The following is a 22,215-nucleotide window of genomic DNA, read 5'->3' on the forward strand; positions in this document are numbered from 1 at the left end:
CTCATAGGGCTAGGGCGACGATCACTTCCGTGTGGGGACGAGCTGTGCGAGATGGGGCTATTCCGGACTCTTCCAAGATGACCATACGACCCATACGATGTGCCGAGCAATCCAGACAAAGAACCCCAGGTTCAGCAATACGAGCGAGAGCCTCATGCGCTTTGTTACATTCGCTAACTATTCCGGAATAATCAAGATTGAGGCATCATCTCATGCTCTTGCTGGTCATGTGACTATGGAAAGACCACTGCAAGACGAGCTACGTCAATACGAGCTTCAACAAGGAGCGGTCATCTGTCCGAGCCCAATCGGCTTAGGCAAGTCTAGTCAGGCCATCGCTATACGTCCAGAATACGGATGGACTTGAGATCATGATGTCGACGATTCCAAGGTAACAGGAGACTTGGTGTATAAAATGGCAACGAGTCTCCCTCCAATGTCGACTCAAGATACTTTCACCATCACCAACAACAATCACAACATCATCACAACACTCTTCCACTCGCTCAACCAATAATAACTACCTACCTACTATTACTTAATCTTAATACCTTAAGACCCAACCACCCAAACCTCCAAAATGAAGTTCACCACCACCGCCCTAACATCCCTCCTCGCCGCCGTCTCCCTCGCGGCCCCAACCCCCTCCCCGGAGGTCAAATCCGCAATGGCCAACGTCGAGCAATGGACCATCGAAAGCATGCAGCGCGTATGCGACAGCGCCGACACCAGCTGCAAATGGTCGTTCCGCGTGAACACGCACGTGGGCAACCCCACGGCCTGCAGCTTCACAGTCAAGGGGTCGCCCGCCAGCCAGACCGACTCCAGCGGCAACATCTGCGGCCCGTACACCGTGGGATCCGGGTGGAGCGGCCAGTTCGGCCCCGGCAACGGCTTCACGACCCTCAGCGTCGTGAACTATGGTGCCAAGCTCATTGTCTGGCCCGCTTACACTGATAAGCAGCTCCAGTCTGGCGCGGTTGTTACGCCTGACCTGAGCTATGCTCCTACTGTTCTCAACTTCTAAGTTTGAGAGTTGGGGTTTTATGAGGATTTGATGATGTGAGGAAGGGGGGGGTTTAAGGAATGGGGAGGGGGTATGGGAGGGAGTATGGGGTTTTGACTCAGCGCTACGGAAAAGGACATTCATTGCATACATTCGTACATTCTCTGCATATACATTATAGAGCGACAATCTAATTGTTAATAAAATCACGGATTGCATTTTGGGAAAAAGACCTTTCTTTGTTGTTCATGGTGTTTGTTATTAGCCAAGGCAAGCGTAATATCAAGCCTTCTAATAACCAGTATCTGCTAAACGGATAGAATGCTCGCCACCTATCCTAGAGCTCCCCACCCCGGGCTCCTATGATGTGCAGACAATGCCATGCCATGATGATAAGTACATACACAAGAAGCGAATTCGTAAAACAGATTTTCCGTCCGTCCGCCCCTGGCTTGCTATGCTGAGTAATCATGTATCGTTTCGTCGTCATTGTTCTTCGTTTAATCATCGTTGAACGGGTCGGCTTTGTACGCGCCTCGCGCTTCTTCGAATATGCTCTTGTAGCGCTTTGCGGCGAGCGTGATTAGGAACAGTGCCTCGTACTGCCAGAACCACATCTCCTGCTCTTCCAGCCACTCGTCAAGAACCTCGTCGCCGTCAGTCTGTTCGCTGAGCGTGCGGTAGGTGGCGAAGTTAGGCGCGATGGGCTCGTCGGAGGTGTCGAGATCGCGTGTCTCGGAGTCCAGTTCTTGGGTTGTGGACTGTGCGTCCTCCTCGTCCTCCTCGTCCTCCTTCTCCTCCTTCTCCTCATCTTCCTCCTTCTCCTCATCTTCCTCCTTCTCCTTCTGCTTCTCCTTTTCTAGCTCGAGATCGCTGAGCTGTGCTTCCGACATGCTGCTGAGAAGGTCTGGAAGAGAGGTGTCGAAGTCCAAATCCGAGCTTGCGTCTGAATTTGACTCTGATGAATCCGAGGGGAACGACGCGTCTACTGGCGAACGCTCTCTGTCTTCCGGTAATGGGCCGGTTGTGAGTAGCTCTTGGTCTGAGGGCTTGGGGAATTCCACCGATGAGAGTTCGTCCTCTACATCATCTGCCCAAGAAAACGGCTCGCTCGGAGGTAGTAGCGCGATAGGGGCAGCGACGGCGGTAGATTCAGACTGCTCTGCCTTTGAGATCTCCGTCTCGTTCGCATCCTTGGTATCCTTATTGATACTTCGTTCGTCCAGTACGAAGAAACCATCCTCGTCATATCCATCCTCTTCATCGGTGTATGATTCCTGACTTGAATCATCGGGAGAAGGATTGACGACCTCCTGCAAGCCGAATATTCCCACTTGATTCTCCATATCATAGAAGTAATCCTCGAGGTAGCTGTATCCTCCGACAAGAATACACTCCATGTCGTTGTGGGTGAGAAATCCACCGTTGACGAGTCGTTGAAGGCACCTCTCGGTAAGAGGTCTGACTCGCTTCATGATGTCTTCGACGTCGAAGTCACTGGTGGGGATAACGACGTCGGATTGGCTCATCATCTGACGTAACTCTGTCATCGAAAGTCCCAGGAGCCAGAGGTAATGCTCTCGAGTTTCTTCGAATTTGCTTCTGACGTGATCTCCCTCAACGATGAACTCCTCCATATCGTAATGGATACGACGCTGAAGAGAGGTCATTTCTCTGATCCTGGAGCGGACCTGCCAGACCATGAGATGCACTCGCGACACGGACATATCCATAATGTCGACTTTGATGGGATTTAATCTTCAGAATAGAGGATCAGGTTTGTGACCACGCCGAGTGAGTAATCTGCGATATGACGCGTTAGTTTGCGAGTAATAGGTTAGAAAAGAACGCGGGAGTAGCGAAAATGGAATTTACCTTCGCCCGCGAAAGATTTAGGCGAAAATCGCATTATACAGAGGTTCACCGACGCGAAACCAAGAGAAGCTGATGATATATGAAAATTGAGGAAAGGTATGAGTATCATCAACAAGCCTGTGATAAAACAATGGTCTTGTTTAGAATAGAACAACGCGACTGATGCCGTGAACAAAAGAAATGAAAATACCTTGTGGTTGTACTAGAGAAATCTTCGATGTTTTGAAGATTTTTGAGTCGAATGATGCTTTGTAGTGTGATAAAGAAACGAGTACTTTCCAGACTATTGTCGTACAATAGAGTTGAACTTGAATGAAAATTTTCTGGAAGTTGTTTTTTTCTCGAATTTTGGTTATGGAATTGTCGACTTCGGTGAGGAATATGAATCAATCATGGAAACTTTGGAATGGTATCCACCGAATGGATATGGTGGTTACCGACCCGGGTACCCAATTACCCCAGACTGTCCCTAAAAGCAGCACAGCGCGAGTAGAAGAATAGTGATAGGTAACGAATAGAATTGAGAAATTAGAAATGTTTGTAAAGTTGAAAGTGCTAGAACGGAGCTAGTGGTTAAGTGACCACAACTGATCATAGGCCTTCGTCGATATTGTCCGATTTAAGGTCATGTGCTACTTCCAACTGCGCCAGTAAAGTCTACGACACAACAAAAACACCTACATTACATTTAGAGATACCTACCTAGGTACCTAACAAATAGCTGCATTCATTTCCATATTTTAACATTCACCCTGTGTTCACCGCCCAGTACCTGGGTAGCCTACCTAGTACCCAAATGATTGGGTACCTACTTTAAAAAATATTAGCAATTTGACGTGCATTTTGGACCTATTGTTGGTTATCTGGATTTAGACGCGTAGATACGTTTACGTACGTAGAGGCGACCAATATAAATGGATGAAGGCCGTATCAACGCGAGTGATGAAAAGAGGATGTCCATTTGGTAGTCGACATCGAATTTAACTCACCGCAATTGAAAAAGGGGTATCTTAATATACGATATCTATTTATCAGTATTCCACTAATTTGTTAATTACATATCTGCTTAGATAAATAGCGCATTTTCTTCCCATTTCAACTCTGCTGGCGCTAGTGACGTAATCTCAACTCGAACCACAAATTCACACATCTCGATTTTCGAACGCGAATGGGGATCATTCAAGATACGATGGTTGCTGGAGAGAGCCTATCGATTGACCCTTTTATATCTAACTATCAAGAAAACCTGCTGCCAGCGGCGTTTCATCTTCCACTCATTCCCAGCAGCCTTGACCCTCGTCCAGCCAGCAAATCGGTGCAAATCAGTGGGGCTTCTGTAGCGGAGGTGACTCGCTAAGAGCCTTGGGCTGAATCAGATTTGCTAGCTGGCGGGACCAGTCGGGACAGTGAGACGTCACAGCCGCTATCCCACAAGGATACCTACAAGAACTAGGTGCAACACCACGCCATAGATGTCCATTACGTGTATTTGTTGACTCTTTGTCCTCTTCGGGAATTGTACATATTCTTCTCTATTCTCTGTCCAAAGTTTCCAACCTTCATACATACGATATTGTCCTAAATCGCCATAATATTTTAATCGGAAGGTATCGAGCGTTTTCTTGAGTGGGTCCTGCTTGCGAATAGCATCGTTGATCGTTGGGTAGCATGGCAGAAACGACACCCCTCCCGCCAAATGAATCCGTCCACCAAGCCGGTGGCGGCCAGCCGGGCGGCGAAGGTTTGAGCATCAAGGAAGTCAAATCTACTACCTTGAAGTATTTGGAACAAGTTTACACCACGCACGCCTCGGCCAAAGACAAGCAATGGGACAAAGAGACCATTGTAGAGTTCCTGCATCACAGGCAGGCCGATAAGGTTACAGACCCGTCATCGGCCCAAATGGCCGCCAACGATGCGCTCGACTTAGCCGGCTTCTTACGCTACATGACATCTCCGGCGACTAACGCGCTGGCCGCCCCGCTGGATCAGGACCTGTCATTTCCTCTGGCTAGCTACTACATCAGCTCAAGCCACAATACGTACCTAACAGGCAACCAGTTAAGCAGCGATTCCGACGCCGATGCATATCGCAGCGTCCTTCTACGTGGTTGTCGATGTGTCGAGATCGACGTGTGGAATGGCGACGACTCCGACGTGGAATCTTTAGGAAGCAGTTCTGATAGTTCTATAGACGAAGATGCTAAAGAGGTGAAGGCTATTCGCAAGGCGAGTCGTAGGGAGAAGCTCGCCTCGAAGCTCCCCAGCTCGCTCGCTAGCAAGCTCGAGAAGACATCATTGGGCAAACGGATTACGGGGAAGGAGAAGGAAAAGGAAACCGGATCAACTATTGAGAAAACGACTTCCGCGCCGAAAAAATCATCAAGCCCACCGCCGGGCGTAGTCGAACCTAGAGTTCTGCACGGCTATACACTCACCAAGGAAATCTCTTTCCGAGAGGTTTGTGAGGCAATTCGGGAGAGTGCGTTTGTGGTTACCGATTTACCCCTCATCGTCAGTTTGGAGGTGCATTGCAGTCAGCAGCAGCAGGAAGCCATGGTTAAGATCATGAATGAGGTCTGGGACGGTCTACTATTGCCTCACCCTGACGATGATTGCAAGTTCCTTCCCTCCCCGGCCGATTTACGTCGCAAAATTCTAGTCAAAGTGAAATACGCACCACCCGAAGTGCACCTTCCGAGCACTGGCAAAGATTCTGTGGAGCACCTCCCTCCAGACGTCAAGGGAGATCCAAAGGCAGATATAAAGACCGATCCCAAGCTCAAGACTGCTACGCAGGAGAAAGTCAAGAAAGCGTCCAAGATCATCCAGGCTCTGTCGGCGCTCGGGGTGTACACGCGTGGCGTATCGTTCAAATCCCTATCCCAACCAGAGGCCAAGATGCCGACACACATCTTCTCGCTGTCCGAGGGAGGTGTAGCTGAGGTACACGAGACTGAAGCGGCACGGCTATTCGAACATAATCGAGAGTACTTGATGCGCACGTATCCATCAGGCATGCGTATTGGCTCCTCGAACCTGGACCCCGAAGTCTTCTGGCGGAAAGGTATCCAGATCGTCGCCCTCAATTGGCAAAAGTGGGATGAAGGAATGATGCTTAACGAGGGTATGTTCGCTGGAACGGGAGGCTATATACTGAAGCCAGAGGGGTACCGCGGGAAGAAGCCAGTCGTCATCGAGGCTCCAGAGGGTGACGACAAGGACAAGAAAGAGACGAAGGTAGCCCCGGTCCCCGCATCCGAGACAATTCTACACCAAACCCTCGAACTCAACATCACCGTAATAGCGGCGCAAAACATACCGCTACCCGAACACGACGACAAGGAAAGTGGGTTTAAGCCGTACGTCAAGATTGAGCTGCATACAGAGCCACCGCACGACGAGCACTTATCCGTAACCCGGTCCAATTCACACACCACGAAAACCTCAACCAGGGCAAAGGAGGGCGAATACAAGGCGCGCACGAAGACACAGCGCGGGATCCACCCAGACTTCAAGTCCGAGACTCTGGAGGTGGCCAAGGGTGTATCTGGTGTAGTTCCGGAGCTGGCGTTCGTTCGCTTCCTCGTCAAAGACGACGAGATCGGTCGCGACGACTTAGCCGCATGGGCGTGTATCCGGCTCGATCGTCTAAAGACCGGGTACCGGTTCGTGCACCTTCTAGACAAAGAGGGGAAGCAGAGCGAGGGCGTGATATTCGTCAAGATCGAGAAGAAGCTCGCCTAGGGGGCGGTTTTCGACTGGAGCGACGACGAATCGGAAGGTGGGAAGAAGCATCATCATCATTTCGGGGACTGTAAGACATCGTAGCATCTGGTAGCGGGGAGGTTGTGTTGGCAAGCGTGCATGTGCGTAATGTGCTCGACTTTCAGGTCGGAGATCGAACTAGGTTAATGCCTAGTAGTATTTATGATTTTTGGTTCTTTGGTATCTCAAGATAAAAACAAGTTGCTGGCACTGGGTATTAATTAACCTACCGTTGCCTCTTCAATGCAACCCACGCCGCAAATCAGTATGTACGAATTTAAAATTACCTAACTACACGTATCATAACTCCGGATCGAGTGTGCTGTGATTGTCTGTCGTTGATATGAGATTGATAGTGTTCCAAGGGCCATCGCCTTCCATATTAGCCTGTGCTGCTCTGAAGGCGCGTAGTCTCGTGTCGTAGGCATGATCAGATAGCGCGGAGGCTTGAGAATCTTCCGAGAGGAATTCACCCTCTGATGATGAAGTCGACTTGATACTCGGTTCTTGACCGTTTTGGAAAGAGTCGTAATCTCGTTTACTATGAGGCGGTGGGGATACAGATGGCTGGATAGCTTTCCCCATAGTGGGTTCGCGGGGTTGAGGCACCTCGGCGGGTGGAATGATGGGGCTAGAGGAGAACAGTGCTGCTGCTGGCTGGGTTTCCGGTTGACTTTCCCTCTCTTCAACTTCCCCTTGCGGCTCGCGCTGCAGCTCTTGTATTTGGTCTATCATACGGTCATGCTCGAAGATATTTTCAGTACAGAGATCACCGAAGAGACCTCGCATTGTGATACCCTTTTGTATCCAGTCAGCTGGATCCACCGTACATGGCCAAATATCCTTTGGTTTGAAAGTCTTAACGAGATGTCGCAGCTCGGGAAGAGAAGAGTGCCTCGCATATGGAAAGATAATTCGATTGGATAGCGTGCTGGATTGGTTGTTTTTCTCCAATTTCTTCACCGGGTTATGGATCGCGTTTACTTTCTTGACGACTGATTTGAAAATTTCCGTGATCGACTCTTTCTCCGTGAACTCGGACACATCCATATCTATCTCGATGTCTCTGGAAGTAACTCGCGCTTTCTGAAGGATACGCTTGACTTCGGTTCCTAGTTCACCAAGCAATTGATCATTCCGCTCGATTCTGTAAATAATTAGCTTCGGCATATTGAAAATGCATGATTCCGAAGACATACAAGTCAATCAATGATACGATGTCTTCAGCCTCGAGACTCGGTTTTTGAGCTAGATCATCGCCGCCCCCACCAATGCCTACTTCAACCATATCCCGCCCGTCCTTAAGATGCGCGACAATAGGTTTAATCCAGACAATCGGTTTTGTACCTACAGCGCAGCTCGTTCCCTTCTCGCAGCTATGAATCCGCACATTTTCATACAATGTTAAGCAACCCTCGCGCTGGTTATTACCGCAAGTGAACCCGACTAGATAGGGTGCTTCCTTGATCAAGTGAGTTTGCGCGGCGAAGCGGCTATCTTTTGGTTTCGTCGCGAGAGACTTATAAACACCCATCTTGTACTTGTCGACGTGTATCTTCGAATATGATTAGCGATGTTATAAAAAAGCTGGATTTCGTCACCTCACCTTCGAATTGAGGGCCTTTGAAAGGGCAACCCAGACCTCTTCATATCTAAAACAAGGTTAGACTAAGAAATCTATAGAGGCGTGTTATCTTACCCGTAAGTCCATGCTTGCATGAAGAAACAGGTGTCTTTTGGGTAGCGTGCAATCTTCTCTAAAAGTTCGTGGAGTCCTTCGGCCTTCGTCTGCAGGGGGAAGTCATCCAGCATCGATGTATCAAGGTAGATACGGTCGAGCGTCTTTAGTCCGGATGAGTACTCGATTATGCTAGGGTTTCTGGCAATGGAATTGACCCACCAGGGCTCGCTCCTGATATCTCCGGTGTACAACACAGCCCTTCCATTGCCTTCAATAACTACCAAGGAAGTTAGAACGAGTAATTAAGTTGTAGTGCGCCGACATACGAAACATAACGGCGCCGGCGCAGTGGTTGGCATCCAAGAGCGTCACTTGAATACTCTTGCCGGGCTCTAATTCGACTTCAGTGGGCGTATCAAGAGGAATAGGCTTCAGCACTTTGGCAAGATGCTTGTATGTCTGCATACGCGGATCCTCGAAGATTCCTTTGGCATAGTTCAGCCGACAGGGGTACTTCTCAAGGCGAAGCAAAATTTCCCTTGTCGCCGCTGAACAGTAGACACTAAAGACACGGTATCAGTAACATACGGGCACTTAATTGGCTATGGAAATAACATACAATGGGCTTCTAAGCCGGTCAAGCCCAGCGAGATGATCACTATGTATGTGGCTTAAGAAGCAAGCCAATGGGGGCTGACTTTGGAATCCTCGAAAGAAGTCGATTCTTATATCTGGGAACTCGTGGATAATGCCATTGAAAGTCGACATTTTGGCTTAGGGGCAGGCGGGTGGTATAAGGTCCATTTCAATTCCATTGATGTCGGTGGATCAAAATCGAATGTAGTCTCTCAATGCTTTGGTTTAAAAATAAAAGAGTTAAGGAAATGAAACGCTGATAGGCAGCACTCGTCATAGCATGCTGATCCACAATTTCGGGATATTTTAGCGTCATACTTAGCGGGATATCCCTGCTAGGCTACCGTAGTTAACCGCTGTACCTCCCCATTTCCGATCTCACTCCCGACTTTCTGGTATCATATCGCAAATCAATTCCTAAATAACCGAACTTTATTCCTTTACAACCTTTCAACTATTCTAATAAAAGAGGCCATCTCTTGAGCCTTCGAGATCCTCGAATTATGCGGTTCCAGCATATCTTGCGGCTGATACATGTCGTTGTGTGCGTCGATTACCAACCGAAAAATGGGTAATACGGCGATGAAGCGCAGATACGCCGTATTCCTAAAATGCGGTTGATCCAACGGACGGCAAGACGATATACCTTTAAAGAGAGCGCCCATACTGTCCCATATCTATTATGGTTACCAATATCTCCTTTTATTCTCATTTCTTACGCGCAGATGAGTTCTCTTGAGATATTTAACTTCAAATTCTTCTTCCAAGCATCTTAAACGCCGGTGACGATCAGTCTTACCAGGGTTATTCACATAAGTCGGTTAGAACAAGCACTGAGGCTCTGACGCAAGCAAACCAACCAATATGTCTTTCTTGGACTATCCAGCCGAAACTTTGCAACTTACCAATAGGATCAAAATTCCCTTAACAGGCACCCAAGAGACCTTAATGGGACCGTTGATAGCTAGAGCAAGGGATGCACGAATGCCTCAGCCTATTCTAAACGATATATATGCAGCTCAGATACTAGATTGGATCGACCATGACATCGAGAAGTTCCATGTCGACGACACCCAAGCTACTATGCATGCACTCCGTGCCTCATGTATAGATAGATGGGTTATCGAGTTTTTAACGAACAACCCAGAATGTACGGTCGTCCATCTAGCCTGCGGACTCGATAGCCGATGGCAGCGCATCCAACCGGATCTGACCAGGGTTCGTTGGATCGACTTAGATCTCCCCGACGTCATCGAAATACGTAATAAGCTCATTCCCAACCCTGAAGGCAACTACATGCTGGTCGCCGCAGATGCCACCGAGGAGTCATGGCTTCAACAGATCCCCGCAGATCGACCCACCGTTATCGTCGGTCAGGGGCTGATGATGTATTTGCAAGAAGAGGCAGGCAAACGTTTGATCCAGCGAGTTGTCGAGCATTTCAACTCCGGCCAGCTTATCATTGATTGCGTCGGCACCATCATGCTTTCCCTACAACATCGCATCGAAACCCTCACAGCCACGGGGTCGAGCTTCCAATGGGGCGTTGACGAACCGAAAACGTTAGAAAATCTTCACCCGAAGTTGACGATGCTGGAGTGTTTAGGTCCGGCTGAGCTTGGTGGCTTCTCGCAAATGCCCCTTGGCACGCGCATAATGCTGTCGACTTATTCGTACCTACCTTGGTTCCGGTATCTCAGCTCCTACGTACGGTTCGCTTTCTAAATCTTTGAGCTACTTTGGACGACATGACATGGGTTAGGAATTTAGTCATTTTTTTGCTATATATGAGATATGATAATGGACGAGGCGCTTTTCATATGGTTTAGATATTATCGATTTTTTTATTAATTCCTTTTCATCATAAACCCCCCTGATATGACTTATCACACCGGCTTATCAATGGACCTCTCCACCGCACCCAGCACAACCTTCAGCACCGCATCCGGAGCCAACTCTCCCGGCTCGCTAGTCCACGTTACTGTATCCACCATATCCCTAAGATTCAACGTCTGCGCCAGTCCATGATCCGCGAAATCCATCGCTCTCCGACCATCATCATCATCGCCCACGCGGAAGAACTGGATACCAACCTGGTACGGCGGCGCATGATAAAAATCCAACTTCCGCGCCGTCTCGATCAGCGTATCGTACGGGTTATCATCAGTGACACCCGCCGTAATCACAATAAGATTCAACGGCCTCAAGTTCTCCGCCTGCTGAACACCATCTTTAACCCGTCTTATGTACTCCTCCATATACGGGTCCAGGATCGCGCTTAGCCTGTGATCAAGCCGACACCCCCCATGCGGTCTCACCGCGCGGAAGATGCCCGCTACGTTATCGCAGTTGTCGCATGCGTCGCCTGCCGTTTTGCCGATGTTGAAGTACCCCCCGCGCTCCTTCTTCCGTCCGATCGTTGCGTATAGGTAGTACCCCCGCGGCCGGTGGTTCACGAAGTACATGTCGATCCCGTTGCGGTCGTGCTCGGCGCAGACCCCGCTGATTTGCCCCAGGAGCTTGCCGACTGCGTCCCAGTGCTCGACCATTGCGGCTGAGTCGTCGATTAGGAAGACGGTGTCGAAGTATGAGAGGAATGTATATGGGCCTGAAGTGTAGATGTCCTTGCGCTCCAGCTTGGTGTGTGTACCTGTGCGCCATGACCGGTGGTGGTTTTCGTCGGGCATTAGGGTGCCGTCGGAGGGGGTGTCTAGGGGGTAAGGGGGTTGAGGCCGAGGGGGATGGGAGAGCGACATAGTGACTACTAGGTATGGCTTTTTCTTGGTGTCTTTGGGTAGATAGGTATGTTATAATAAGGCTGAGATCTCTGTCTCTTGATGTGTTCTTATATGGCTGGTCGAATTTCTTTGTTGAGGACGGGGTGTTTACAAGTTTTTAAATACTGTGGCCATAGTGATAGCAGCAAACATGTTTCATCTTTTTGTCATTTTAGTACGGCCTACAAGCGTAGGTGATGAATCCGAGATGTTCGTGAGGTGTAATATTCGATTAAGCGCCCAGTCGTTTATGGCGTGGGGTTTCACTTGGTAGTAGTATATGACATGCGACCGCTTTTCTCACCATTGACCGTGTCGCGCCAGTTGGTTGTGCCAAATGTGAATAGGTTTTTGCATTTTATAGTCGTAATTGTTATATGCATGCTAAAATGTTCAGATGAGTGAAACACGTAGTCACTTTTAAATAAGATGTGTGGTACTGAGCCTCGAGGAGCTTTCTATCACTATTTCGTCATTTGCGCTGTCAGCCCCGAGAGCTGGCCACTATCTGGCTATAAGGCAGGGAAGTTAACTGCCAAGGAGGGATCCCTGTAACTTGCTTCCAATGGAAGCCCTGGAGCTTATTCATGGCCACTATATTACAGTGGCTGAGAACTAGGCTATGAATACATGGATGCCATAGTCGACCGCTAATCTATGACGTTATAGCGCACTCTAGGTTCTAAAGCGACCACCAGGCGTAGGTGCTGTTTTTAGGTAACATTCTAGAGCGATTAGCGCCTATTTATTCAATTGCGCATGGTATCAAATCGCCAACATCCACGGAGTCAAAAAAAGGGGCTACGGCAGGTACAAAGAAATCGCGACCTTCTTCGATCCGGCAGTTCGGATACCTTCTCTTCATCATATCTAGAAGCCTCATATCGTCCCATCATCATTGGCTGATTTTCACTGCCAAGGTTGAAGGATATAGAGATACGAAGGAAGAAGGTATCCCTGGTCGCCAAGGCAACAGCTTGTGAGCCTTAACAGTGCTTAGAAGGGAAGGAGATAAGCATAACCAAGACGCTGACGCTTTCGCGTAGCTCTAATCGTTCCCCGCGGTAACATCATGCTATGGCACGCTGCAGCAATATGCGATGCGCAATTTGCGCGTCGATCACGAGCGAGCTCTGCCGAGCCTCCATCGGATCATTCTTAATAACAGCAGTATAAGTATATAAAAGGGCAGGCAATCCATTCTCAATTTCTACTCGGCCATGCTTCCATTCCTCTCTCTTTGAGCATCGAGCCGTTCCAATTGGGCACACGAGCGGAGACCGGAATCCTGAAATAGCTCAACCATGGAGCTCACAACCCTACTCCTCGTAGGATCTTCGCTCCTGCATTCCGCACTCGCCATTGAACCGGCGCGCGTCCCACACCAACCAACCGGCAACGGCGAAAAGATCCTGACGTGGAACGAGACAGTCGGCAGCAACCAATTCGGCGCGCGCTCCACATCCGTCAGCTGGCTGTCCGGCGGGGAAGACGGACAGTACATCTACGCAGGCGACGGCGGGGCGCTGATCCTCGAGAACTTCGTCACGGGCGCGAGCACGACGTTTGTCGCCGCGGACCTGATCCCGGACAACGTGTACGAGTACTGGATCCGGCCCGACCTGGCGAAGGTTCTGTTCGCGACAAATCGCACCAAGCAGTACCGCCACTCGTATTTCTCCGATTACTCGGTTCTGGACGTGGCGTCGGGGAATCTGACGCCGTTGGTCGACGACCAGGTCGGCGATATCCAGTACGCGGAGCTTGCGCCGAAGGGCGATGCGATTGCGTTCGTGCGCGGGAATAATTTGTTCTTGAAGAAGAATGGCACGGTTTCGCAGATCACGGATGATGGGTCGCCGGATCTGTTTAATGGTGTGCCCGATTGGGTGTACGAGGAAGAGATCTTTGGCGATCGTTCGGCGATTTGGTTCTCGCCTGACGGAGAGGTCCTTGCGTATCTTAGCTTCAACGAGACTGGGGTCGAGACCTTTACCGTGCAGTATTTCATGAATAATCAGGCTATTGCGCCTGTTTATCCTCGCTTATTGGATTTGAGATATCCTAAGGTCGGCACAAAGAATCCTACGGTGTCTTTGACTTTATTGAAGATCGGAAGCGAGGAGAAGCAGCCAGTGCCAATTGACGCTTTCCCCGCGGATGATCTGGTTGTTGGTGAGATTTCATGGGTCACATCTGGGCACAGCAGCGTCATTTACCGCGCCTTCAATCGCGTGCAAGATACTTCGAAACACGTGCGAGTTGACGTAGGCGATGAAATCACCACAGAGGTCGTCCGAGAACGAGATGGTACGGATGGATGGCTCGATAACGACATGGGTATCAAGTTCGTCGGACCTGTGAATGGTTCTACTGGGGATTTTTACGTCGATGTTTCGGACGAGTCAGGATGGCAGCACATTTACCTACTCGCTGTCAACGGGTCGAATGTCACTGCCCTCACGGGGGGAGAATGGGAGGTAACATCCGTTCTCAAGGTCGACACCGAACGTGAATTAATCTACTACACCTCTACCAAAGCCGATAGCACTGAGCGACACATCTACTCTGTGTCATATTCAACTTTAGAATCTAAAGCTCTTGTTGACGACACGATTCCCGCAGTTTGGAGTGCATCGTTCAGTTCAGCTGGTGGATACTACATTCTTAGCTATTCTGGACCCGACGTGCCGTACCAGGAATTGTACGCGGTTAACGACACCGCGACGCCTCTCAGAACCATTACATCAAACGAAGCCCTATTGAACAAGCTCCAGGATTACAACTTACCGAACATCACATATTTCACTCTCGAGCATCCCGACGGGTACAGTCTAAATGTGATGGAACGACTCCCTCCTAATTTCGACCCCGCCAAGAAATACCCCGTTCTCTTCACGCCTTACGGTGGACCGGGATCGCAGGAAGTGTCCAAGTCGTTCAAGTCAATAGGGTGGAACGCGTACATCTCATCTGACCCCGACCTAGAGTTCATCCAATACACGGTCGATAACCGAGGCACAGGTTATAAAGGCCGGAAATTCCGTGCACTCGTAGCATCTCACCTGGGCGAATTCGAGGCCGCAGACCAAATCTGGGCAGCGCAAGAATTAGGATCTCGTAACTCGTTTATAGATACGGAGAAAGTTGGAATCTTCGGATGGTCGTACGGCGGGTATCTCTCAGCGAAGGTCGTAGAGGTAGACTCGGGGGTGTTCACCTTGGGATTGATCGTGGCACCCGTGAGCGACTGGCGCTTCTACGACAGCATGTACACGGAGAGGTACATGAAGACATCGCAGATGAACCCGGGTGGGTATAATAACTCGGCCGTGCGTAAACCTGATGGTTTTAAAAACATTGCCGGTGGTTTCTCAATTCAACATGGCTTGGGCGATGATAACGTTCATTATCAAAACACCGCAGCTCTCCTGGATCTGCTTGTGGGGGCCAACGTATCTCCGGCTAAGATGCAATGGCGTGTCTTCACCGATAGCGACCATGGAATTTCGTACCATGGCGCTTCCACGTATTTATACAAGTTCCTAACAGACCTACTGTACCGTGAGAAAATAAGGACGAGCGGGGGTATTGTCCATCAATGGACGAGGAGGGCGAAGTCATGGTTAATGGGCGAACCCTAGGTCGACAATACCTAGCAGTTCTCTTCGCTTAGTATGAAGTTATGTCAAAATAATCAATTCATGGATATAATATATTACCTAATATCTTCAATCATATCCATTACTTTGGTTTCATCTCCCGGTTTTCGATCTCAAATTTCGAGGGTGAAATAGTGTCGAGGCTTTCTAATTGGCGCTGAAGTTGAAATTTACCTACTGGGTTTGTATTAGCTGATCTCCACTGTATGCTGCATAATCCTTGGTGCATAGCCGCTATCAAATAGCTGGTGAGCCCTGGAGTTCTTGACTTCAAGATTTCAAACAGAAAACAGAAAATGGCACATTATGAAAAGCCTAATGTGATCTTGAATCCCTATCTATCTACTTATTACTAAGTTCTTATCTATGAATCATAGTTCTAAGAAAGTGGCTATCGCGTAATGATATACTGTTCTGGCTTACAGTCGCTGAGTACTCCTATACCTGTAGCACTACACAACGCTCTAGGTACCTAATATCGTCAACCTTTTGTTTCAATCCCTTATTGAAATGCGCCTTTGAGAGCGGTATTATCTTTACTTATCCTCGCCCACTGAGCGCTCTTAATCCAGAGCTTTTCTTGCTTTGACTCGTCCCTACTCTCAGGAGAGCTTTCATCCTTCTCCAGCAATTCGAAATAGCCCCTTTCACCTGGATGCACGCGGTCAAGTGCAAGCTCAATGGCATCTGCACCAGAATCAGCTCCTAGGCGCATCTGCGGATTCTGGTACTTCAGCAATGGCAATAAGGGCTGCACCGCGTATCGCATCAGAAAGCTCAGCGACAAAGACGTGTTCTTCTGGAACATGCGCGAGTCTACAAGACCGCCCGGGTTATAAGCCACAGCGGTAATCTTGTTGAGGTTTTCGTCCTTTTGAAGTCCGTTAGATTTTAGATCGTGTAAGTTTTAGAGGGTTCTTACCTTTTCGAGATATCGATTTAGCGCATGTGTCCAGGCGGTAGTAGCTAGTTTGGAGCAGCCATATCTGTGAAACCCAGCGCCCATTTTATCTTCGCGGGCGGTCGGTTTGGCGAGTAAATCCAGATCATCCGGAATCGTAGGTGGTATCTTCTCTAGCAGCGCCCTACCAGGCTCGTGCGCCTCGCTAGAAAACATCACAATTCGACCACCATCCGGAGAAAAGCTGTCGAGTAACCGAAGTACTAGGGCCACATGAGATATGTGGTTTATCTGGAAGGTTTTATCATATCCATCATCCGTCAACTCTGGATCGGCCACGAGGTTCCAGTAGCATGCATTGCATACAATAGTTTTCAGGGGCGGCGTCTTTTCAGAGGCAATTTCCTCCGAAAGTGCACTTGCGAAGTCGTGGACGGTTGAAATACTCGAAAGATCAAGTTGCTGGATTGATGCCTTGGCTTCTGGGTACCGAGATATTATTTCGCGTAATCTTTGCGTGTTGGGGTCGGCTTCCGACGCATCTCGAACAGTGAGGATTGCTGTGTGTTCTGGGTAATTCTCGAGAAGATAATCTACGGCGGGGAGGGCGAGGGTTCCATTGGCCCCGGTGATCAGGACGCTACCTGCCATGGCCTTTAGGTGGTATGTCGCTGTAGGTCGCTATAAGAACTCAGGTTTAGGCCTAATTGGTGAAGTGGGGGAATGGTTTGGACAGGGCTTAAAATGTGTGAACATGTGAAAGACAGGAAAAGCGTCTCTGCTTCCAACGATTCTAGATAAGCAAATATCGTCCTCTCTTCGAAGAATTCAATTTATTGAATCCAGACTTGACATCTGATAGCCTTTACAGGATCGAATCCTTCCAAACTAGACTGCTAGACTACTAAGCGATGAGGGTCCCTTGAAGACTTATCCAAAATAAGAATAAGAACATAGATGCCCGATTAGGTTGGTGATTAGCATCTTTTGAGGGGTCCCCTTGCTTATTTTGTGGGTGCGAGGTCCACTAACTCGGTTCGGTAACCCCCCTGTGAAGATCATCGTGAGATGCGCCGATGCTGCGGCCTTTGCGATCAGACATGCACCATTCTATCGGAATTTACATACACATGTCGGTACTTTCATGTGTGTTGTTAACTAACACAATTTATTCAATTCTAATTTATTGGACTCTAAAAACAACCTTATACAGCGTATCCCACGCTCCTCCACTCCTGGGAGTCATGCCGGCCATCCTCCAGTTCTATGTAGGAGTCATGGCGTAGATGCGCTTCACTTGGGGATTGTGCAGAGCTTCTAATTCGAGTTGCGGGATATGCCATAGATCCTTCTTTTATATGAGAATTCGAAAATGAACTCTTCGTCCCCTGGGATTCTAGTGGTTCTTTCCCACGCATACGAGCCCAGAATCGTGGGAACAGCGGCATGCAGCCTACAAATATGGTTCCGAAGTACTCGGCGAACCTGTATGAATATTAGCACCTGCAGAACATTTCATATACTAGGTAGACTACCACTCACGTAAATAGCCCTACTTTGGCGATAGCCATAGTCAGATTATCGTCTGTGACGAGAGGAACGCGAAAAACAACCCCAAGGACAGCAATTGCACAGGTACTAAGACAAGACGAGTTAGCTGACGAACGCCGAACAACGTGAGTCAGTTAGAGGAGTATCGCCTTACAAGAACCCGACGCCAAATACGGATATAACTCCCAGCTTACGCTTCATGGGCATTTGAATGAGCCATATTGCCCACAGAGGAGTTAAGAAGATACCAATATCCAGGAGCATGTTGATGACGCCAGAAACCAACGTGGCGACCTTAAAGTTGATGCAGGTCGCATCTGGCTCTAGCACCGGGTTCCATATCGCAGCACGAGGCCAGCACTGGAACGTGAAGGTGAAGAAGCAGGCGATGTAGTATCCCACCGTTGCCGCGATGAGGCCGTTGATTATCCACCATACCGAGTTCCTCAAACTTCCGGGACAGAATATTCTTCTTAGCTGAACAAGCACGAAATACTTGGCTGCCAGCATCGAAGGTCCGTAGATAATTTCGATGACGTTCATCATCTATCAACGGTGAGCATACGGACCCTTCTTTGATATGATCAAGACTACTTCGTTAACGTACGTATAGGAAGTAGGACACATCGATAGCTCGAATATCCCATTGATTTCGAGATAACCCAAGGCCCGACAAGTATATAAATATTATATCCCAGATGAGAAAACCAATCTAACTAAATGTTAGCCTTGGAGTTCAACTGCAATGTCTAGGTGCTTTCCATACCAAGGCGAAGATGGCGAAGTCTAAGGTTACACATGGTTAGTCATCGTCTCAATATTCGAATAGGGGGAAACACTTACAATCCTCATGCTTCATAGACTTCAGAATGACCGCCTTTGTGTATATCCGAATACCCACAGCTGCAGTCATCAGCACAATGCTGATGAGGCCGATGGCGAGAATCCATGGGTAAAACGTAAACGGGTCGATAAAATTCGGCACCACACCCGCAGGTGGTTCCAAAGCCGGCAGTTGCGATATATCCTGCGCTGTATCCATAATCCGTGATGCAAGTCTTCGTCAGCGAAGAAGACTGCGTCTCCGGGAGACTGGTAAGGAGGGTGGGATGCCCTTTATTGCCGACCATCTTACTCACATATCGTGCCGCAAGTGGGTTTGCAACCGGCGATCTAAACGTGGGATTCATATTTGTGTCTATTAATTCTCGGAGCGCTTAATCTAATTCGTTACACCGTCTCGTAGACAAGAGGGAGGGTTACATAGGCGCGATAGTCGCCGCAATCCTCCGGCGTAGTCGATGGAGTTAGTTAATCGTAGCGTGCTTCGGTAAGAGGACGCCTACGGCATACGATACCGAACAGATAATGGTCGATGGTAGGCCACCCTGTTGATGTTGCATGATACATCGTGGTGTAACCTAGCTAGACCGACCTCTTCGAGCTAAGTCGATCTAGTAGTTCACCTAAATCTACTACGTTGGATAGGCTTGGTGATGAACTAGGCGCTTGGCAAGGCAGAGGCGTGTATCTTGGTGGCTACTCAATTGGCGCATGACATAGATCCACTCATGGGGATTCTCTTCGAAAATAGGCAACTAGCTATATAGTAGTTGGAATAGGGGGGGAAGGATTCATGCCCTAAGCAAGCTTAAATCCTTCGCGGTTCCGGGGTGATATATAAACTCACCTCCAGATGGCATCACGTAGCACGTCAACAGCTGACTTTAGCCTCACAGTAGTAGAAGCTAGGAACATTAATGCGCTTCGTCTTAGGTAAGAAGAGGTTAGATCTACTCATTTCTATAATAAATATAGATCTATGGCGTGTCGCAATGTTGATCTATTCCCCGAAAGACTTATCCTTCGTCTGCTCACCCCCAGATAAGAAGCCCGAAATCTATAAAATGAAGCTTCTCACGATTTAGAATAAACGGCACATATGAGTTAGCGTGATGATGCGGCATGTGGGTAATAGACTATCGCAAGCCCATATCCACTCTTTCGGTTCAATGCCGAGGATGTAGGTAGAGATATCCACAGATCAGATGATAGAATCAATGCACTTAACTAACCATATCAAATTGATCTTAGGTTCTAGTTATATGATTGCAATTCGTAGAAATCGAGGTTAAATAGGTTGACTTAAGATATTTACTTGAGTTATAATCGCTTAGACACTTGATATCAGATGGAATAGGGGTCTACTGCCTCGTACCTGGCATATGGCAGACTAAACCACGTCCCACTAACGCAAAAACGGCAGCTCACAAGATACCAAGATGCTTAAACCACGAGGTAAAAAGAAGTGGATCAATAATATGAGATATATATTACCAGGTCTGCAATAAACGAAGTTGAATCTCAAGATCTAGATGAAACCATCGTTCAGTGTAACGGTAAAAAGACCCTTCTCCGCATTCACATCGCGATTTCAAGTTTATTCCCCTTGGCCTCCTCGGTAAATTTGCCTGTAACCCCTCGTTTCTCTAACGATGCCCTACCTTCTTCGGTATCGTGCCCCGAGCCTTCAACAACTCGGCCGCCGATTATCTGATTCTTCTCCTTCCTCTCCTGTCTCCGGGTGAACCACATTACCACTGGCAGCCAAGCAGACAATGCCAGAGATGCTGCAAGGCCAGCACGGTAGCCGCGATAGAAGCGAGGCGCTTCAACTGTCGGAACGAATACCTGAAATTGCGGTTAGTATCGCTTAAAAGTATTAGCCACCAGAAAAGGATAGGACTTACTTGATTCCACCAAGTACCGTGGGCCAACCCAATCGAGTTCAGTGCACCGATCACGATAGCCCTCTCCTCTGCGTCTCCAGAACAGACCCTATGTGTCCAGCTGACGATAATAGGGAACAGAGACTGAATGGTTCCAGCAATATAAAACGCGAAGAAAATAGCCGGCTTTCCCAAGTTCCAGGCAACCAACAGAGATTCCGAGACTATCTGCGTCATGCAGATCAATGCCACAGACTCTACTTGGGAGCCCCTCCAGTCATTGTAGGTACCCGATACCAACATGAAGATAATCGATACAGCTGAGTAGACAGTAGGTAAGTTGTTGGCATCTGGCACCGAGTACTTGTCTGCCTTAAGCCACAGCGCCATGGTGGATGTGGTTGGAGCTTGGTAAACGAAGTACATGAGCGAAAACCAAGTCACCAGAATCCAGAAATGCCATCTCCCAAGCACGCGCTTGAAGAGTGTTCGGTCAAACCGACCCAGGGGCTTGCGGTTGTCTGCTTCGAGCCGCTTCATACACATCTGTCGCTCCTTTTCGGTCATCCACCATGTGCTCTTCTCATATAAAGGATTGGGGATTATTATCAACCCGATGATTACCATGGGGCAAGTGATCAAGAAGTCTGATATGTGGTGAGGTTATAGCGTTAGTTGGCTGATCGTATATAGGTGGGGTAAAGGGGTAGTGTGTACCGATGATGAAGAGCCATCTCCACCCTCTGATACCTAGGTGACCGTCAATCGTTTGGTATATGCCAGCTTGGATATAGCCTGAAAACATAGTGGCAGCGATCCCGGATGCTGTAAATATGCCACTCCTTTTGTTGATTTCATGGTTTCGGTACCATGTTCCAATCTGTATAAAGTTAACGATTGCGACTTCGATTTACTACCACAGTTGCCCTGAGTTCTACTAGGGGTATCCAGATGCGTCTCTATAACGAAAAAAAGAGAAGAATATTACGGCTAGTTAAATGAGTTTCATACTGCGAACATGTTAGTGGGTATAAACACTAGTAGGTTGGAGGATATTCCGTACCCATAAAATGCAGACCGGGCCAACTAGCTGCCTCGATAAACCCGACGCAGAATCTAAGGGCATATATCTGTTGCGCATTTTGACACTTGTAAATAAACAAGACGAAAAACGCCCATAAGAATTCCGCGGCGGGAAGATACCATCGTGGCGAAATCTTGGTTAACAAGATCTGCGATGGTATTTGACCAACGATATATCCGATCTGGAACCAAGTGACCATCCAATTGAGTTCGTTACCATAAAGACCCAAGTCTTCCTTCATGCCAGAGATGTAAGCATTGTTGATGTTATTTCGATCGAGATCCTTCGCAAAGAATGTCAAGCAGCAGAAAGTGAGAATTGCGAGATCTAATTTCTGCACCAGTTTCTTTTCTTCTTTCGAGGTACCCGGCCGGGTCCAGAAGTAAAACTTGTCGCTAGTCTTCAGAGAGGCCATCGCATCTTCGCCGGTCGTCTCAGCTGTGACCGGCGCTTCTACGACCTCCGAGGACTCGTTTTGTCGGCTTTGGCCTAACATCTTGCGAAGAAGTGTCGACGCCATTACGTACGAATAAACGGAATCAGAC

General features: G+C 48.5%; 10 protein-coding genes across 10 annotated transcripts; 4 read left to right on the forward strand and 6 right to left on the reverse strand.

The window, feature by feature from the left end:
• Window positions 1–96: 96 nt before the first annotated feature.
• GGS22DRAFT_155113 (small secreted protein) lies at window positions 97–1,093 on the forward strand. Its single transcript, XM_047960146.1, has one exon. It carries the CDS (start codon window positions 581–583, stop codon window positions 1,025–1,027), a length of 447 nt encoding a protein of 148 aa, XP_047821950.1. The 5' UTR covers window positions 97–580; the 3' UTR covers window positions 1,028–1,093.
• Window positions 1,094–1,443: 350 nt separating this feature from the next.
• GGS22DRAFT_197981 (uncharacterized protein) lies at window positions 1,444–2,676 on the reverse strand (the record flags this gene model as incomplete). The annotated part of the gene is made up of 1 exon (XM_047966068.1): window positions 1,444–2,676. The coding sequence occupies one exon, from the start codon at window positions 2,674–2,676 to the stop codon at window positions 1,507–1,509; it is 1,170 nt and encodes a 389-aa protein (XP_047821951.1). The 3' UTR covers window positions 1,444–1,506.
• A 1,340-nt stretch (window positions 2,677–4,016) lies between these two features.
• GGS22DRAFT_155114 (PLC-like phosphodiesterase) lies at window positions 4,017–6,949 on the forward strand. The gene is made up of 2 exons (XM_047960147.1): window positions 4,017–4,488; window positions 4,549–6,949. The coding sequence occupies exon 2, from the start codon at window positions 4,550–4,552 to the stop codon at window positions 6,626–6,628; it is 2,079 nt and encodes a 692-aa protein (XP_047821952.1). The 5' UTR covers window positions 4,017–4,488; window position 4,549; the 3' UTR covers window positions 6,629–6,949.
• Window positions 6,950–9,140, reverse strand: GGS22DRAFT_197984 (Metallo-hydrolase/oxidoreductase; the record flags this gene model as incomplete). Its single annotated transcript, XM_047966069.1, has 6 exons — window positions 8,950–9,140; window positions 8,657–8,892; window positions 8,349–8,607; window positions 8,256–8,301; window positions 7,849–8,204; window positions 6,950–7,796 (listed from the first exon to the last, which is right to left on the reverse strand). Exons 1-6 carry the CDS (start codon window positions 9,096–9,098, stop codon window positions 6,950–6,952), a joined length of 1,893 nt encoding a protein of 630 aa, XP_047821953.1. The 5' UTR covers window positions 9,099–9,140.
• A 590-nt stretch (window positions 9,141–9,730) lies between these two features.
• GGS22DRAFT_93429 (putative polyketide synthase protein) lies at window positions 9,731–10,771 on the forward strand. The gene has a single exon (XM_047968463.1). The coding sequence runs from the start codon at window positions 9,831–9,833 to the stop codon at window positions 10,689–10,691; it is 861 nt and encodes a 286-aa protein (XP_047821954.1). The 5' UTR covers window positions 9,731–9,830; the 3' UTR covers window positions 10,692–10,771.
• On the reverse strand, window positions 10,772–11,864 carry GGS22DRAFT_93428 (uncharacterized protein). The gene has a single exon (XM_047968462.1). The coding sequence runs from the start codon at window positions 11,720–11,722 to the stop codon at window positions 10,853–10,855; it is 870 nt and encodes a 289-aa protein (XP_047821955.1). The 5' UTR covers window positions 11,723–11,864; the 3' UTR covers window positions 10,772–10,852.
• A 1,109-nt stretch (window positions 11,865–12,973) lies between these two features.
• Window positions 12,974–15,599, forward strand: GGS22DRAFT_155119 (dipeptidyl peptidase IV N-terminal region-domain-containing protein). The gene has a single exon (XM_047960148.1). It carries the CDS (start codon window positions 13,048–13,050, stop codon window positions 15,385–15,387), a length of 2,340 nt encoding a protein of 779 aa, XP_047821956.1. The 5' UTR covers window positions 12,974–13,047; the 3' UTR covers window positions 15,388–15,599.
• A 119-nt stretch (window positions 15,600–15,718) lies between these two features.
• On the reverse strand, window positions 15,719–16,957 carry GGS22DRAFT_197986 (NAD(P)-binding protein; the record flags this gene model as incomplete). The annotated part of the gene is made up of 2 exons (XM_047966070.1): window positions 15,719–16,276; window positions 16,328–16,957. The coding sequence occupies 2 exons, from the start codon at window positions 16,955–16,957 to the stop codon at window positions 15,908–15,910; spliced, it is 999 nt and encodes a 332-aa protein (XP_047821957.1). The 3' UTR covers window positions 15,719–15,907.
• A 554-nt stretch (window positions 16,958–17,511) lies between these two features.
• On the reverse strand, window positions 17,512–18,899 carry GGS22DRAFT_185504 (uncharacterized protein; the record flags this gene model as incomplete). Its single annotated transcript, XM_047964333.1, has 6 exons — window positions 17,512–17,791; window positions 17,849–17,944; window positions 18,012–18,403; window positions 18,465–18,569; window positions 18,624–18,643; window positions 18,701–18,899. 6 exons carry the CDS (start codon window positions 18,897–18,899, stop codon window positions 17,512–17,514), a joined length of 1,092 nt encoding a protein of 363 aa, XP_047821958.1.
• Window positions 18,900–20,169: 1,270 nt separating this feature from the next.
• Window positions 20,170–22,166, reverse strand: GGS22DRAFT_197988 (MFS general substrate transporter; the record flags this gene model as incomplete). Its single annotated transcript, XM_047966071.1, has 4 exons — window positions 20,170–20,548; window positions 20,608–21,233; window positions 21,304–21,489; window positions 21,650–22,166. 4 exons carry the CDS (start codon window positions 22,164–22,166, stop codon window positions 20,279–20,281), a joined length of 1,599 nt encoding a protein of 532 aa, XP_047821959.1. The 3' UTR covers window positions 20,170–20,278.
• Between the last annotated feature and the right edge of the window lie 49 nt (window positions 22,167–22,215).

Source organism: Annulohypoxylon maeteangense (genome assembly GCF_022496945.1).
Source record: "Annulohypoxylon maeteangense strain CBS 123835 unplaced genomic scaffold GGS22scaffold_3, whole genome shotgun sequence".
Classification (NCBI taxonomy): Eukaryota; Fungi; Ascomycota; class Sordariomycetes; order Xylariales; family Hypoxylaceae; genus Annulohypoxylon; species Annulohypoxylon maeteangense.

What these genes read in the sequence shown, in the direction of transcription:
- GGS22DRAFT_93428 (XM_047968462.1), bottom strand. Translation starts at nt 11,722, where the DNA reads ATGTCGCTCTCCCATCCCCCTCGGCCTCAACCCCCTTACCCCCTAGAC.
- GGS22DRAFT_155119 (XM_047960148.1), top strand. Translation starts at nt 13,048, where the DNA reads ATGGAGCTCACAACCCTACTCCTCGTAGGATCTTCGCTCCTGCATTCC.
- GGS22DRAFT_93429 (XM_047968463.1), top strand. Translation starts at nt 9,831, where the DNA reads ATGTCTTTCTTGGACTATCCAGCCGAAACTTTGCAACTTACCAATAGG.
- GGS22DRAFT_155114 (XM_047960147.1), top strand. Translation starts at nt 4,550, where the DNA reads ATGGCAGAAACGACACCCCTCCCGCCAAATGAATCCGTCCACCAAGCC.
- GGS22DRAFT_155113 (XM_047960146.1), top strand. Translation starts at nt 581, where the DNA reads ATGAAGTTCACCACCACCGCCCTAACATCCCTCCTCGCCGCCGTCTCC.